Genomic DNA, 17291 nt, shown 5'->3' with positions numbered 1-17291 from the left:
ATACGCCATCTCAAAACTGTCAAGGCCATGTAGAAGTCAATGGCAGATGTCCCTGTAGTTGTTTCTTGACATTGTGATCTACACTGGATAATCTGAAAAATTTGGGGTTTTGGGCAATAAGCTGAAAGATTCAAGTTTTTGCAGCGAAAACTAAAAAAATCTATTGACTTTTTTGAGAAAAATGATTAACAAATGTGTTAAAATGGTGGAAAGGAGCATGGTCAGATTTCTTTTCAGGAAACAATGGGATTAATTTGAGTTTGAGTAAATCGGCCCCTTAATATATTTTGGTAAAAAAAATTTGGCCATAGACAGCAATATATTTTGTTACAAAAAATGCATTTTCTGTTTCGCACATTTTTCAGCGGTTTCGAGAATTTTTTAAAGAAGCTAAACAGAGCAGATTAGCTCATCACTAAAATGAATGCAAGCAATAGCACTTCTCGCAGCAATAGTATTAAAGGACAAGGAAACCATTTCCGATAAGTTTTATCCATTGTAAAGATGACATTTTCCTTTACCTAATCGCTAATATCATTGTAACAACTTACCCCGGTAGGGGTGGTGGGGGTCGGCGGGGATATTCTGCGCCTAGGGCCGCGCGCCGGGTCTTCTTGCATCTTAAAAACGCAGGCGCGCTGACATATGACGTCAGAATTTTAAATGTATTTAAAGATACATTTTCTTTTTACAAACTGCCCGTGATAGGATCCTGGTGCTTGTTTCCTGGTGCTCCTGAGCCTTGTGCTATTTGTTTCCTGTATCCTGAACCTGTTTGATTCCTGTTGTGACCCCTGCCTGGCTATTTGACTATTCTGACTTCTGGATTCTGGCCCCTGCCTGATTACCGACTACCTCTTCTGATTAACCCTCTGATTGACTTTCTGGTTTGACCCTTGCCTGCCTGACTACGTTTATTCTCTGCCTGCCTCGACCCGGCCTGATCTGACTACTCTATTGCCTAACGCCTTGTACTACGATCTTCTGTCCAAAGACTTTGCTTTACTGTCGTGCCCCTCTGTCTATCCAGAACCCTCATCTTGCACCTCGCGTTTAAGTCCAGGTGGCATCCAAGTAAGCCGAGGGCTCCTCCCGAGGCCCAAAGGCAGTCACACTACTGGTGAAGCACGAGCCGAGACCAGGGTGCCTGGTGTTTGTTCTGGTGTTGGGTGCCGACCGTTACAATCATTTTGCCCAATAATGATTATTTTTCTGTTATTTAAAGCAGATTTACAATATCAGCTCCATGGGCACCATATTACCAGCTCTAAAATCATAAAGATGGCCGCTTCATGTTCATTGTACATGCGTGAACCTCCCCCCCCACCAACTAACCCAGACCTGAGAATGTTTTTTTAAATATATTATTCTGTATACTGTAACTGCTGATCCATGTGTCACAAGGGGCAGAAAGGGAAGGCTATAGAAACCACACACTACTATGACTATAAGCCATATGGGACTAGGCTACTCGCCGACATTTCAAAAAGCATTGTGGCAGTGCAGCTACACGTGCAAATAGTGGATTATCATGAGTACTTACTTTTTGAAATAATCTTCCTGATTCTGGTCAGTTGTTCAGCTTCTTGTAGTTTCAGGTCAGAACACTACATTCTTAGCTGTCACCATTTCAAGAACTGCATTTTTCCTGGTTTCCTGGTCTAGAGTATTGTGCCTCCTTACAGTCATAATCCTTTTTCTGAAACATGGAGACCATGTAGACCATATCTGCTTTGGTCATTGGAGTTCCTTCTGCCACCTGGTTCCATGGCTAGACCCCATATGAATAAAGTCGCTCAAGAAACCGGAAGTGCGTTTGTGGGACTTGCGGAAACCAAAACTATTGTTGTTTGTTATTCTCTCATTATAACTAGTTCTAGAAAAACTACTTGATCTGAATCTGTTAAATAAGTAAAAACTAGCCCCTCATAATTAGAATTCAAAATTCATATTGGTAAAGAAATGGTCCCCCAGTAAAACCTTTGTGTCCCATATTATCGGCAAATCACTGATACAGTCTCAGACCAGGGGGACCCAAGGGGAACCAGATATATTGTTCCTCCCAGCTACCCAAATGTCTATTTGCAGAGCTGCATCACGGCCCCCCTAGTCTGTAAATAGTATTGTCAATTGAACAAAAAATTATTTTGTTGTAAGAAAAATTGAACTCATTCTAGAATAAACTACCGTGCATTTGGTGTTGGAAATTAAAATAATCTAAACAATCTAAAATAATCCATTGTCGTGTTTTATGGACGCACCCAATGAGCCTGCACCAAGGGTTGAATTTCGAAGTGAAAAAACGTCGAAATTCGACCATTGAATTGCAGTAGTACGATAATCGAAGTCAAAGTTTTTTTTTTGATCGAATATGGCCATATGCGATCAAAGTAAAATCGTTCGAACAATTAAATCCGTTGATTCGAACTATTCAAATGATTTAATCGATCAATCGAACGATTTTCCAAAAAAACGTTGACTTCTAAAAACTTAGCCAAATGTTGGCTATAGGTTCTAGGAGGTCCTCATAGGCTAACATAGCAATTCGGCATGTTTAAGGTGGCTAAGTTGAAGTTTTTTAAAGAGACAGTACTTGATTTTCGAATGGTTGTATATTCAAAGTATTTTCAATTCGAATCGAAGTTGAAGTTGAAGTTGAATATAGGCCTATTTGATGGTTGAAGTACCCAAAAATAACTTCGAAATTCAAAGTTTTTGAATTTGAAAATTCACTTCGAATTCACTTTGAACTTTAGTAAATGTGCCCCATAGACTTGACCGGTTACACATTTACATTACACATTTTGAATTAAAATTGGGGAAACAGTCACCCTGCTATAGTTCCTGGGGTAGCCAGGGCACAAAATTCACCCCAAATCTGCCCCTAACTGGCATTCAGACTGGGCCCCCTTAGCTCATAACAAGGTTACAGATATATAGAAACATTGGGGTAACAGTCACCCTGCTACTGTATAGTTCCAGGGGTACCCAGGGTACAAATAAGGGCTCACCCCAAATCTCACCCTAACTGGCCTTCAGGCTGGACCCCCTTAGCTCATAACAAGGTTACAGATATATAGAAACATTGGGGTAACAGTCACCCTGCTATAGTTCCAGGGGTACCCAGGGCACAAATAAGTACTCACCCCAAATCTCACCCTAACTGACCTTCAGACTGGGCCCCTTTAGCTCATAACAAGGTTACAGATATATAGAAACATTGGGGTAACAGTCACCCTGCTATAGTTCCAGGGGTACCCAGGGCACAAATAAGCACTCACCCCAAATCTCCTCCTAACTGGCCTTCAGACTGGGCCCCCTTAGCTCATAACAAGGTTACAGATATATAGAAACATTGGGGTAACAGTCACCCTGCTATAGTTCCAGGGGTAACCAGCTGGCTTGCTCTCCATACTCTGTCTCTATCCATATCACCTCTGTGGTCATTCCTTCAAATCTGAAGGTTCTTGGGCTTTTTTTTATATATATTTACTATAGTGTAGTTTATTAGTACAGTTAAGACTAACATTTTCCTATGTGGAGGGTGGTGTCCGACAACAGGAAAAGAAAACAGATTTAAATTTCCGTCTTTACAGTTCAAGACGTTATTCTGCAGCTTCTTTTGAACCCACCATGTCTTGTTCGCTACTGATCATTTTAATCTGTAAGTACAATGATTATTTGACTTTTTTTTTCAATTGCTTTTACAAAATTGCTTATTTTACTAATGCTTTGATTTAGCAGAATGGTGTATTTAAAACAAATGACTCTAGCAGAGCTGGAAAAACATCCTATAGTATATTTTTATGCTCCACCGAACCAAATATAACATCAGCATGACAGTGGATAATTATATAATTTGGTTACATATACTGATATAGGCCCCAATATCAATAAAAGATGTGCACTGTGCTAATGGATTCCCTTAAACCAGACAAAGCTACTAACAAGATGCCCTTCATTTATTATAATTATTATGGATCTGTAAGTACCATTAGGAAGGTAAATAAACAGTTATACTACCTTAAGTCAATGAAAAATTTCTCACTTCCCATAATAAGTAGGTAGTACAGGTATGGGACCTGTTATCCAGAATGCTCGGGACCTGGGGTTTTCCAGATAATGGATCTTTCCGTAATTTGGGTCTTCATGTCTTAAGTCTACTAGAAATTCATTTAAACATTAAATAAACCCAATAGGCTGGTTTTGCTTCCAATAAGGATTAATTATATCTTAGTTGGGATCAAGTACAAGCTACTGTTTTATTATTACAGAGAAAAAGGAAATCATTTTTAAAAATTTGGATTATTTGGATAAAATGTAGTCTATGGGAGACAGCCATTCCGTAATTCGGAGCTTTCTGGATATCGGGTTTCCGGATAAGGGATCCTATACCTGTATACGCATGGTCATTATGGAGCAGTAAAGCTGAGTCTGTGTCTTGAACCCCTCCCCTTTGACCCCTGGCTGCATGGGGTGGGGGAATTATAGACAAGAGCCCCTTTCACCCTACATCATCCTCCTAATGGTGTGTGGGACCCTTAAAAATCTGTCCCTATGTTGTTGGTGAATACATTTCACCTTTGTGCACAGTTATTATAATCACAGCTGTATCACTACCAAAAAAAATAGAACCAGGACTTGGATAACGGCTGCTTCCTTCTACCACTTGTTATTGAAGGGTACCTTGATGACCAGGACCAAGTGAGAATACCACTAAGGAGAAAGAGAAAGGTTGGCGGGCAGCAATCGCCCTTGGAGAAACCAATGAGCAAGCAAATTGCTTGAGGTTGACTCTAGGTTTTAGCTTGGAGGTCCAACATTAAATGATTCAGCTTACAGGGTAGTTATTCTCCATCACATTATGTGATTAAAAATGTCATTCAGTTGTCATGAAGGCTGCTCTTGTAGGGAGTGTTTGATGGACAGTGGTACACGGAAGGCACAAGAAAGAGGAGCTCCATGTCTTTTTATTTTTAATGGTGGTTGGATCAGAGTAAAATAGGGTCTTGTAACGATCTGTTACCTGGGATCCCGGAGGAGGACAGCTGGTCCTAGGCGGACAGATGGCAACTGGAATTCCTCTACGGCTCCGGTCTTCACTGACGCCCTTTTGGGGCCCCGGACTTTCTGCGGCGGAGTCAGCAAAGGAGCCAAGCGTGTTAACCAAAAGCGAAGTATCCAGGGATCAGGCAAAGGCGTAGTCAATTACAGGCAGTGGTCGGTTTCAGGAAGCAGAGAAGCGAAGTACCAAGGGATAAGGCAAAAGCGTCGTCAAGTTCAAGCAGTGGTCCGGGCAGCGAAGGTACAAGGTTGAATTAACAGGCCAAGGATCGAATAAACAGGAAAGCAGGCAAACGGGGCTTGAGCAGGAACTGTGGAAACAGAACCCAGCTTGGGCAATGTGAGGAGGAAGAGGAAGGTATTTAAGGGGACAGGAACCAATCAGGAGCAGGCTGAGGAAGACAGACAGATCAGGGACCAATAGGAAGCCAGGCGCCCAATTTAGAGGTCATAGCTCCTCAGTGTTTTGGCAGGAGCGTCCATTTTGGCGTGCACCGGTGTTTATGCACCGGCGCCTAAGTTGACGCGCTCCAGTGTTGGCGCGCTGCCGGTGTTACAGGTCTGCTGAAGGCTCCTTCCACTCCGTAGTAATGAGGTTGGGTAAGGGATCAGCACTGACTGACATCTTTTTGTCCTCTGAGCAAGTAAATAGACATGTAAGATGTACCTATGACAAGCTTTTGAGTCATCAGGTCCCCTCCTTCAGGCATAGGGCAGGGAAGTGGGAGACCCATTATATGGGACACTTTTGAGGTCCAACATTTGGTCAGCGCTCCAATAGCTCATATCAAGGATACAATATATGGAAGTTTTGGTTTATAAGACATTCAAGGGTAGCGATTAAGTGTTTATCCAAAATCTCTTGCTAACAGACTTGTTCATCTAGGTTTTCAAGCATTATGTATGCTTTCTATTTCAATTTCAACATTTGGGCTGCCCTCCTCTCAGCTCTGTTGCTGCTGTATTGCAGGAAGTATCACCTTGACCAACATTCATGCAGAGTTCTATTTAGAGACACAGGGTATGTGGTAATATTTTACTTACATATATTGGAAAGAAAATTAACCCATGTTATGTCAGGCTTAGCAGTCTGAGACATGAGCCAAACCCAGTGGTTTGTTGTATGTATGAAGGACAAAACCAAATGTCCCAGGGAACCTTTACAATGAGCACTATGAGTGCTCTACAGTTAATATAAAGAAAATTAACTTCCAAGACCTTGTTTTTATATTTAGAGAAACTTACACATAAGAGAGAGCAATTTACTTTGCAAACTGTGTTTACTGTGTATGTTTGCACCCCAAGGGGCCGATTCACGAAAGGGCAACGTTTAGTTAGTGTCAGCTTTACACCCATCGCACTACTTCGCCAGGTGCAAATACGCTATGAATACGCTAATTCGGTAAAATGCAAAGCTACGTCCCGGGTGGAGAACAACGGCGACTTTTCGCTAGCGTTACTTTGGCTGTGCACACAAAGGGTAGTGATCTGTTCTTGCACATACACTGCTGTAAAGCTATGGAAACACACAAAATACAAGGCACACACTGGGCTACAGATTCTCCAAGGATCTTGGAGGTGTTGGCAGAGGAAGTCAATGGTCCTTCCGGATTTCCTAATTGAGAAATCCGGACAGCCACTTTTTACCTGGACAGCCCTTTCAAAAACAGGGCTGTCCGGGTGAACTCCAGGCAGGTGGCAGCCCTAATGTGGCCTGGTGGGTGCAGATGCTGCAGGGAGGTTTCTGCCATAGGCTTTGTTATTACTGGGACCACCAACCCCAGGCACAGCACCACATCCTTCCTCCCTCCCTAATAGAGAGTTCTGCTCTTAAATTATTTAAATCAGACACTATAGGTAATGTTATACTTGAATTTTAAAACATTCTGGACAATGGCTTTCCCGATAACAGAACCTATGCATATAGAAGCCTGAATATCTTTTAAACTGAATGTATTTGTATTTAAAACTGGATGTATTTCCTCACTGAGCAATACTCTGATATTGATTATTATTAGTATCTTTCTGTTCTGTTTTGCAGTACAATCAGCGGTTACAGGAGGTGAGTAAGTTACATATACAATACAAAGCTTATTGTTATTTGAATTGGCCCCAATATCAAGCACAACACTGAGGGGTCCGTTTACTAAAGTGCGTTAAAAATATTCGCACAATATATAGACAGAATTTTCGCCAAATATGTTATCGCCAGTTTACTAACCTGCGGTAAATATAAATTTGCGAATTTTCTTGCGCAAGAATAATTGTTCGCCAGTTATCGCATTTGCTGAAAATAACGCTACGTACACATTAACGCATGGTTTACTAAACAGCGAAATGTGCTAAAGACAAAATTAACGCCAGAATATTCGCAAACTTTTACCGCCACATATGAAGTGGCGTAAAAGTATTTTTTCTGCCAGAAAATTCTCAAGGGGCAGGAAATATCCCATAATAATGTTTTTTTTTTACCCATCATTCTTTGCTGACAGGAGGGAGATCTGTAGCTATTGCTGACAGGATGTTTTGGCTTCTGCTTCTATCTGGTGCAACAGCAGCAGTTTCAGCTCAGAGTCGTATTATTGGCAGTGGCATCACAGTCCAAGGATTCGTCAGCCTCTACACTTTTTGGTTTCATTGGGATTGGCTACATTAAACTGTGCATTTCTATGAAGCAAAGAGATTGACTGGTATCATTTCTTGTTCATATGATTCTATTGGCAGAAGAGTTTATATGATGCAGACATGTTTGATTGGTGTTACTCTGGTGATGTTGTTGGATGGTATAATCATCAGTCAATAAAGTTTATAAGTTTTGAAGATGCATTTCTGGCCATAAATGTCACAGTAAAAATTGCCATAATAACCGCCATAAAACAAGACTATTTTATAGCATAAATATTCGCAAAAACGTAATTTTTCGCCAGAAAATTCGCAACTCGCTAAAATTACCGCTAACGTAAGCTGGTTCCTTAACGTAGTTACCGCAAGTGATCGCAATGACTTCTGAGCGCATCGCTGTTTAGTAAACTTAGTCGCTGCGAATATTCTGGCGTAAAAATATTCTCAGCGATAACATGCGGAAACTTAAAGTCAGATTTACCGCACTTTAGTAAACGGACCCCATAGTTGCACAGAAGTCTGATTTTTACTGAAGACCTTAAACTGATGGAAAAAATGAAACACATATATGGTCCTATTACAACGTTAGAAGATATTGTCTGCCTGTTTGGCCAGTTATTATCTAGTCACCTGTTTATCTTCCTGTCTATGAGGCTAATAATGATGAGCTTACTGGATACAATAAGTAAGACACTCCCATGTGATATTACTTGGGAAAGGGGCCAAAGATCAGCCTAAACATGCCTATCACTTGGGACATATTCTGGGCCACCCTCAATGCATTAGATAAATACTTCTAGTAAACATTGGATACACACAGGGGCTGATTTATCAAAGGTCGAATGTTAGAGTTTATTTTATCCTGAATGAATGAATGAAACTCGAATGGTATCTTATTTAAGAAAAAAACTTGAAGGTCTAAAACTCAAACGAATGTTACCAACCCAAAAACTAGAATCGAAATCGAACGAAAGTCGAATCAAGTTTTTCTCTGAAAAAAAACTTGAATGTTAAGAAGGCTATTAACTTCTTCAAATAGGTCAGCAGACCTTCCATTGACTTCTACATGGTTTTCGGGTTTGACTTATCGAATTCGAGTTACTTCCAGGGTATTGGGATGATAAATCTCGAATTCAAGTTGTGGTTTAAACTCAAAATTGTGAGTTTTGATCAAAAACCAAATTGAAAATTCGAATTTACCGTTTGAACCTTAGTAAATCTTCCCCATAGTGTGGTTTGAAAAGACACAATTCAGTTATATATATAGGCAGTAAAGATATCGTTCCTTCCTAGAATTCAGAAGAAAAGAGTAACGTTTTGTCAAAATAATAATTAAGTCTGTCTATTGATGATGTGCTAGGTGCAGCAACTAGGGATGGGCGAATTTTTTCGCCTTGTTTCGCCATGGAAATGTCGCCCATAGACTTGTATGGCGGTGTGTGTCAAAAAAATTTCGCCACGCTTCAAAAATATTTCGCCGCACGACAACATTTTTTTGACGCCCATATACTTTAATGGGCGTCAACGACAATTCGCCAGCCGCAAATTTTTGGTGAAACGAAACGGCTCAAATTCGCCCATCCCTAGCAGCAACAAGAAAACATTTAATGCACATCATTTGTATTTTTAGGCCAATTCTCTGACCTTACATTATCCGTGATCCCATTTAAGCCTGAAGAAGGTACTGCCATGACCATAATATGCTCACTGAAGACTGACTCGAACAGAAATAATACAGGAATGACATTTGCTTTCCATAAAAATGGACACGTTGTGCAGGAATTTGGATCAAACAATACATATCACATTTCCTCACCGACTCCAAAGGATTCTGGGAATTATACCTGTGATGTAAAAACTCAATTCAGTGCCACAAGGAAAACAACTAAGCATGTAAAGGTACAAGGTGAGTCCCAATGACATGTCCTCTCTACTTCTCTTGACATCTGACAGAAGGTAATATATGAGCAGGGGGTTAACAACATACATAAGGGTTTAGAAATTATTTATTTATTTAATTGTAATGTATTATAGTGAAGTATGTTAAAACAAAGATCAGAATAAAGATTTGTCTAATAAATATTTTATACCAATGATAGTGCTGATGACAAATGGAAATCAACTTGATAACAGGTGGGGCTCATTTATAAACACTAGCGATGCACCGAATCCACTATTTTGGATTCGGCCGAATCCATCTTGGAAAATTTGGCGAATCCCGAACCGAATCCGAATCCTAATTTGCATATACAAATTAGGTGCGGGGAAGGAAAAAAGTGGGAAAAATTGGTTTACTTCCTTGTTTTATGAGAAAAAGTCATGTGAAATCCTGCCCTCCCCACAATTTGCATATGCAAATTAGGATTCGGATTCGGATCGGCCAGGCACAAGGATTCAGCCGAATCCGAATCCTGCTGAAAAAGGCCAAATCCCGAACCCAATCCTGGATTCGGTGCATCCCTAATAAACACTGGGCAACTTTTAATAACCCATGGCAACAAATCAAATGTTTGCTTTTACTGTTCAACCGGCAGCTGGTTGAGAAAAGCCAACTACTGATAAAACTGGAGAGCTGCTGAATAGCGAAATAACTCAAAAACCACAAATAAAAAATGAAAACCAATTGCAAATTGTCTCAGAATATCACTCTCTGAATCAGTGATCTCCAACCAGTGGCTTGTGAGCAACATGTTGCTCACCAACTCCCTTGGATGTTGCTCTCAATGACCTGAAAGTAGGTGCTTATTTTTGAATTCCAGTCTTTGAGGTAACTTTTTGTTATATAAAAACCAGGTTTATGGCCAAACAGAGTCTCCTGTAGGATGCCAGTCCTCCCAGGAACTTTGTTCATGTTTGTGTTGCTCCCCAACTCTTTTTACATCTGAATGTGGCTCACAGTTAAAAAATGTTAGGGACTCCTGCTCTACATCATACTAAAAGTTAATTTAAAGGTGAACAACCCCTTTAAGAAACAGGAGACAGGCATTTTTGTCAGAAGCAACACAAATGGTTTTTTTACTGTGCCCTGTTCTGCATGGAATATTGATTATGGCAAATTTTCTTGAATGCCAAGAGGGGCTTGGATACTTTCTTAGACATACAAAGTTCCTCCTAATCAGTCAGAACACTGTTCTGTGGACACTTCCAATCAAGTCCTTTTGGAAGTAGAAAATTTGTGTAGACAAAATTTGTAACCTTGACAAGTTTGGACCCAAATTAAGTCGGGAACTCAACCCCAAGATCTGGGATTTGCCTTAGAATCCACAACTTATAACCTTATTTGCACTAAAGAAACCTGATTTAGAATATATTTTTCCAAACAAATTGGGTCAGATTCAATTCAGTGAGATAAAGTTATCAGCTGGTTTATTATGTGAAAATACATGGACGGGATACAATTCAATTTTTTTCTCCAAATTCAGTTCCATTTTTTCCCATAGATTTCAATTGAGTTTTCACGTAATAATTGAATTTTCTGAATTGAATTCCATCTCAAATTGAATTTCATCCATGAGTTTTCACGTGATAAACCATTTTCTCACTGTATTGAATCTGGCCCATTGTGGTTTTATTTCTTTTGTAGAATTGTTCTCTGACCCTGAACTAAAAGTGAACCATTATCCAGTGGCAGAAGGTGCCAATGTGACAATAACATGTAGCAGTTACAGCTCCTATAGTTCAGCGGTGCTGCAGTTTGCTTTCCACAGAAATGGGAAACATGTAAAGGAATTCGGTTCATCCGAGAAATACCGGATTGACAATATTCACCGGAATGATTCTGGGAATTATACCTGTGAAGTGAGAACAAGAGATGACAAGGTCAAGAAAATGAGCCAGATGCTCAGCATTCACGTACAAGGTAAATCAGTACTAAAGAATATTATTTCATTATTTTGTGACACCCTACTTTTTTTTATTTGCTATTATATATTATTTCTATGAGCTAACACCAATACACGGCTAAAAAATATTAATACGAGTTGGACATTGTTCATGTGGAACCTCGGGCAAAGCTGCTTCACTGTTGCACTCTATCTTTGCTTCCTGTGCTTCGCTTACCGTGTGTTCCCAACAACATCTCAGCTTTAAAAGAGGCAGTCAGTCCATAGAATGTCACCATCGATTACCAACCAGTTATTGAGGGGACTGTTACCAAGCAGGAGACAATTGCAGATGACAGTTACTACCAACTTACATAGGTTGTTGAACAAGGAGTTGACACATAATTCACCAAATTGAGCCCTAAGTGACCAAACCCCTTTGTCATTCTTAATATTACTGCAACAGTGCCCTCCTTTACTTTAACCACAACTAGGAAACATCTCTGAAGAACACTATGGGGGTTATTTATCAAGCTCTAAATATCTGAACCTCGACTAATTCGTAGTTTTCAGAGCAAAAAAAAAAAACTACGAATTTTTCGAGATTTATTATCCGAAACCCCAGCATCTAAAAGCTCTCGAAGTCCTGTATAAGTCAATGGGGAAGGTTCCAGAGTCTGTGCTGATGTCCGTACTGATATCTGATGATTTCGGAGTTCATGCCCCGGAGTTTTCGGGGAAAGCTTCGAAGGTTTCAGAGTTTTGCCCGACCCTATTTTTTCAGGCTTTTTTCTTCATAAATAAGGTCCATTTGGGAATTCGGAGTTGCTTGGAGTTGGATATTAGAAATACTGAGATAAATTCAGACCTTGATAAATGGTGTCACTTTTTATAAGTCAATGGGGAAGGACCCAGAATCTGTGCTGATGTCTGTATCAATATCCGATGATTTCAGGGTTTAGGTGCAAAAAAATCTTAGTTTTTGCAGAAAACTCCGAACAATTCGGTGATAGCTCTGAAGTTTTTGGAGTTTTGCCCGACCCTATTTTTTCAGGCTTTTTTCTTCATAAATAAGTTGGATATTAGAAATACTGAGATAAATTTGGACCTTGATAAATGGCATAGCTTTTTCATGGCTCTCTACAGTGAAGATGAAAATAGATGTTTGCTTCATCCCCATTACTGCCCTGCACTAATAAAGTTTTAAAATAATCTGTTCTTGCTAAAAGTTGTATTCCACTTTTCACATCTATCTGTTTAACTTATTATATATGTTATATACAGTATCATAGTCTCCTTACATTTGCACTTTTAGACTAGTGGCCTGAAGCTAGAAAATGCCCATGACTACTTCCTGATGCTCCTATTGACTTGAATACAGTATATGTGTGGAAATGAAAGTGTGAGTGGGTTTTCAGTTTAAATAATCTCCTACCCAAAATTGCTTGTCTCTTTGTCATTCAAGTCAATGGGAACTGTGGGAGACTGATCATGAAAGTGATGGAAGCCTGATGGAATGTCCTGACTTTACAAATAGTTATTTTAGGTAAATTTAATAACCAATGGCTTTTCTGTCATTGCAATTATTATTTTTTTTGTTTTTAATATTGTTCTCCAGTCTCTGGCGTGAATGAGGATCTAGAAGAGGAAATTGTACATGCTGACAGCCAATGTAAGTACAGAATGAATAGTGAAATAAGAATTCCAATTTTGGATGTGCCCAAATCTCAGATTTGTTTTATGACAAATTCATCTGAATTCTTTGGGTCCAACTGAAAAGAAAATGATTTGTTATAGACATTACTTGTGTTAGTAAGTTTTGGGGTTCCAAATAAGCTTACACATTTGGAAACAACAGTTTTAGAGAAAACACGGTTGATTAAGAGGTCGAAATAAATGTGTTTTTAGTGTTTACTTGGTGTTTACGGATGAACCATGTCCCTTTCAATGGAGAATTGTAGTACAACATGTTCTGCATATTTCTGTAGTGGTTATTTTCATGATACCCTATGAATTGTTGATAAAAATTTGTAAAATAAATTTTCTACATAAGAAGAATTAAGGGAATTCAGTTCAAAACACATGTGGAGGCTTTTTTATCAAAAGTCCCATTTTAGTGGTTTTCCAAAACCACGAATGTCGTTGGATTTATTAAAAGATCTGAATATAAAAAGTACAAGTTAAAAAAGTGCTAAAAAATATGAATACCTCTAAAACCTGTCAAAGTTCCAGTTTCTTTGACAATTGTTAGCAAAAAAAAAATTCGAATTGATTAGAAACAGTCCAATAAGATCAGTGTAGCTCCCACTGACTATCATAGAACCGTGACAACTTTGACTTGGCAAATTTTTGCATTAGAAGTTTGTGGTTTTTACACTTAAAAAAGCTTTTTATTATAGGAAAACCACACAAGATTCATGGAAAAAAATAGAAATTTGATGTACAGGTATATACTACATTAGTCATCAATGGGTGGATTTTCCCGCAATATATTCCAAACCTTGTGACTTTTTTTCTCAATACATATGGGCGAAAAATTTCACTTATCCATTATTATAACCTTTTAAATGTTTTTTAGTAAAGGAATGGGACCTGTTATCCAGATTGCTCAGCACCTGTGGTTTTCCACATAATCGATCTTTCTGTAATTTGGATCTTCATACCTTGTCTACTAGAAAATTATGTAAACATTAAATAAACCCATAAACCCAATAGGCTGGTTTTGCTTCCAATAAGGATTAATTATATCATAGTTTGGATTTAGTACAAGCTACTGTTTTATTATTACAGAGAAAAAGTAAATCATTTAAAAAAATTTGATTATTTGCATAAAATGGAGTCTATGGGAGATGGCCTTTCTGCAATTCAAAGCGTTCTGGATATAGGTTTCCGGATGGGTTTCTCCTTACAGACAATGGCCAAGGGATGGTCAAGTAAAACAGCATGGGATATACGAACCCACAAATATTGTGTTATGTTTTATCCTAAGGTACTGATCAATGGGGAAATAATGTTGCCTGTTTTGTCTGTTCTTTTCACATTAAAATGGGTTTTTTTTCGCTAACTCAAATTTCAACAAACAGGGCCCTAAGTATTTCCTACCTGCCATGTCTATTGTATTTAGCATTAGGGCCTTGAGAAGGTAGAGAGGAGACACTATGAGCTGCAGTGTCCTTGCCGAACCTTCATTTGAGTTTAGGGTGTCAGACTGACTCTGATTACTATATTTAATTAATCATGTTACTATATTTAAAGGGGACCCGTCACCCCAAAAAATATTCAAAATCCTATTTTATCACATTAGTCAAGCAAAATTAACTTTAATTAGACTCTATAAATTATTTGAATCTTGTTTCCTTCAGTCTGGGAATAAATAATTATAGCAAACAGGCAGCAGACATTTTGTGGACACTGTTATTAAGACAAGTCTTGTATCATCTCAGAATCTTGTTTGTGCACCAGAATGGGGGACCTGATGTCCATCCCCATGCCCTGGCTACACAATTAAATGGTAAAGAGAGCGGGGGAATGTGGGGAGAGCAGTGACATGTAGGAAGTGCTGAATGGAAAGTGAAAGTAATTGCCTAAGGCATAGAGGAGGGGCAGACAATATTTGATTGACAGCTGAGATTTTTAAATGAGCTTTCAACAGCTACGAATGCTTTAATAAAATATTTAAATTGGATTTCATGTTTAATTTGAAAAGGACTTTTATTATACAGATTTTTGTGTCTGGGTGACAGGTCCACTTTAATTAATCATTTAATAGAGTTGCACTAAATGTTTTCTTATAGATGTACATCAGAAAACCATTGTGGCAGCTCTCACACTGGCTACAGTCCTCTCGTTTATCATTGGTGCTGCCCTTCTCTTCAAATACAGACAGAAATGTTCAGCTTTATTTATTGGCCGACACTCGCACCAATCAGCACCAGGTAAATGACTGCTTTGTGTAACATCTTAGTGTTGTACGTCATCTCCAGACCAGTAGGAATTTGACATTTTATTTCATGGATAACATATATGCAATTGCAAGTCCCAGAGAAAATATTATAAGTGACTATTCTAAACCCAAGAGAGAACACTGAGAATCGGAATTGCCATGATCTTGTCCCTGTAACATGCCCTTTTCATTTCAGGGGTTGATGCTGCTTTTATACAACATTCATTGACTTCTCACCCATTCAGCTTTATTTGCCAACGGAAGTTTGAAGCAAATAGAAGGCAGGATTGGAGGCGCCAGTAAAACTTGAATGTTAGATAGGAGTAGTAGTGAAAAAACAGCATTAACACTTGTAGACTGGTCTAGAATCAGGAATATGTTGATAGGGCCAAAGATGACTTTGAGAGATAGAAGCAGATGCAGTAGAGAAGTGGTTATTAGATAGCAACAGGTAGATGGGATCCCAAGACACAATTCAGAACGAGCAATAGGGAATGTATAGATTATCACTAGGTATTTCTAATGGTTTCACTAGTTATCCTGAGCTGGATTCACTTGGAAAATGTTTTATGTATATGCACCAGTGCAGTCATTAAGCACATGAATACACCAGCATATCCAATCGTTCCCATCAGACAAGTGCTCTAAGTGATCCGACACCTGAAATAATTGACTTGCCCATCGTTGGTCTGGTCTCCTTGTGCACTTTTGGCAATTGATAAAAAGTGGGCACCACTACTGTACTAGGAACAATATAATTCCTCTCTCCTGGATCTATCTTTCCCTTTTCTAAGGCTCAATCAACCAATACAGTCTACTTTTCTAAAAGAACATTTTTGTTGGGTTACTAGTCTGATATAAGCACTTGTATTTTCAAGTTGTCTATATACAGTATTCATATATTAGGGAATCCTGTAACTAATCCCCCTTTGTCTGTATACTTGATTACTAAAGTATTGTCATTTTTAAGTTCTAAGGGCAGTGACTGACGGGGATATTAATTATGCATGTCTGCGAGTGGCAAATCTCCTGAAAGTCTCTGGAGGAAACTTCATGTGACTTTGTAATATGTTGGTTTATATCTCCAGCAATTTCCATTATTTCCACTGGAGACCATTTACAGGAGATTCGACGCCCTCAGTCACGCAGAAATAATTAAGGGGCCAATTCATTAACTTCGAGTGAAGGAATAGAAGAAAAAAAGCTTCGAATTTCGAAGTGTTTTTTTGGCTACTTCGACCATCGAATGGGCTACTTTGACCTTCGACTACGACTTCGACTTCGAATTGAAGGATTCGAACTAAAAATCGTTCGACTATTCGACCATTCGATAGTCGAAGTACTGTCTCTTTAAGAAAAAACTTTGACCCCCTAGTTCGCCACCTAAAAGCTACCGAATCCAATGTTAGCCTATGGGGAAGGTCCCCATAGGCTTGCCTAACTTTTTTTGGTCGAAGGATATTCCTTCGATCGTTGTATTAAAATCCTTCGAATCGTTCGATCAAAGTATTTGCGCAAAATCCTTCGACTTCGATATTCGAAGGATTTTCATTCCCCAGTTGAATATTGAGGGTTAATTAACCCTCGATATTCGACCCTTGATGAATTTGCCCCCTAGTGTGACAAATCTTCCCGTCAGCAGTCTAGCATTTAGGGCATTTCTAAAAGAGCCTGTTTTTTTCTAATTTTGTCAAATTATGTTCTCTCTTTACTATATGTTTATTTAATTCCCCTAAGGCCTCTTCTGAAGAAAGAAGTTACTCCTGTTTTTATTGTGGAACTGTTTATAACTGATCACTCTTCATTCTTAATAACACACCCGTGGTCAGACACTACTTATT

General features: G+C 39.0%; 1 protein-coding gene across 1 annotated transcript; it reads left to right on the top strand.

Moving 5' to 3' along the window:
• Positions 1–9294: 9294 nt before the first annotated feature.
• Positions 9295–13019, top strand: LOC121397342 (Fc receptor-like protein 2). The gene is made up of 3 exons (XM_041573978.1): positions 9295–9592; positions 11270–11581; positions 12973–13019. Exons 1-3 carry the CDS (start codon positions 9376–9378, stop codon positions 13017–13019), a joined length of 576 nt encoding a protein of 191 aa, XP_041429912.1. The 5' UTR covers positions 9295–9375.
• The last annotated feature ends 4272 nt before the right edge of the window (positions 13020–17291 follow it).

The sequence above is a fragment of the Xenopus laevis genome, chromosome 8L (genome assembly GCF_017654675.1).
Source record: "Xenopus laevis strain J_2021 chromosome 8L, Xenopus_laevis_v10.1, whole genome shotgun sequence".
Classification (NCBI taxonomy): domain Eukaryota; kingdom Metazoa; phylum Chordata; class Amphibia; order Anura; family Pipidae; genus Xenopus; species Xenopus laevis.
Note: the sequence above shows the minus strand (reverse complement) of the source record. Positions and strands in the feature narration are given on the sequence as shown.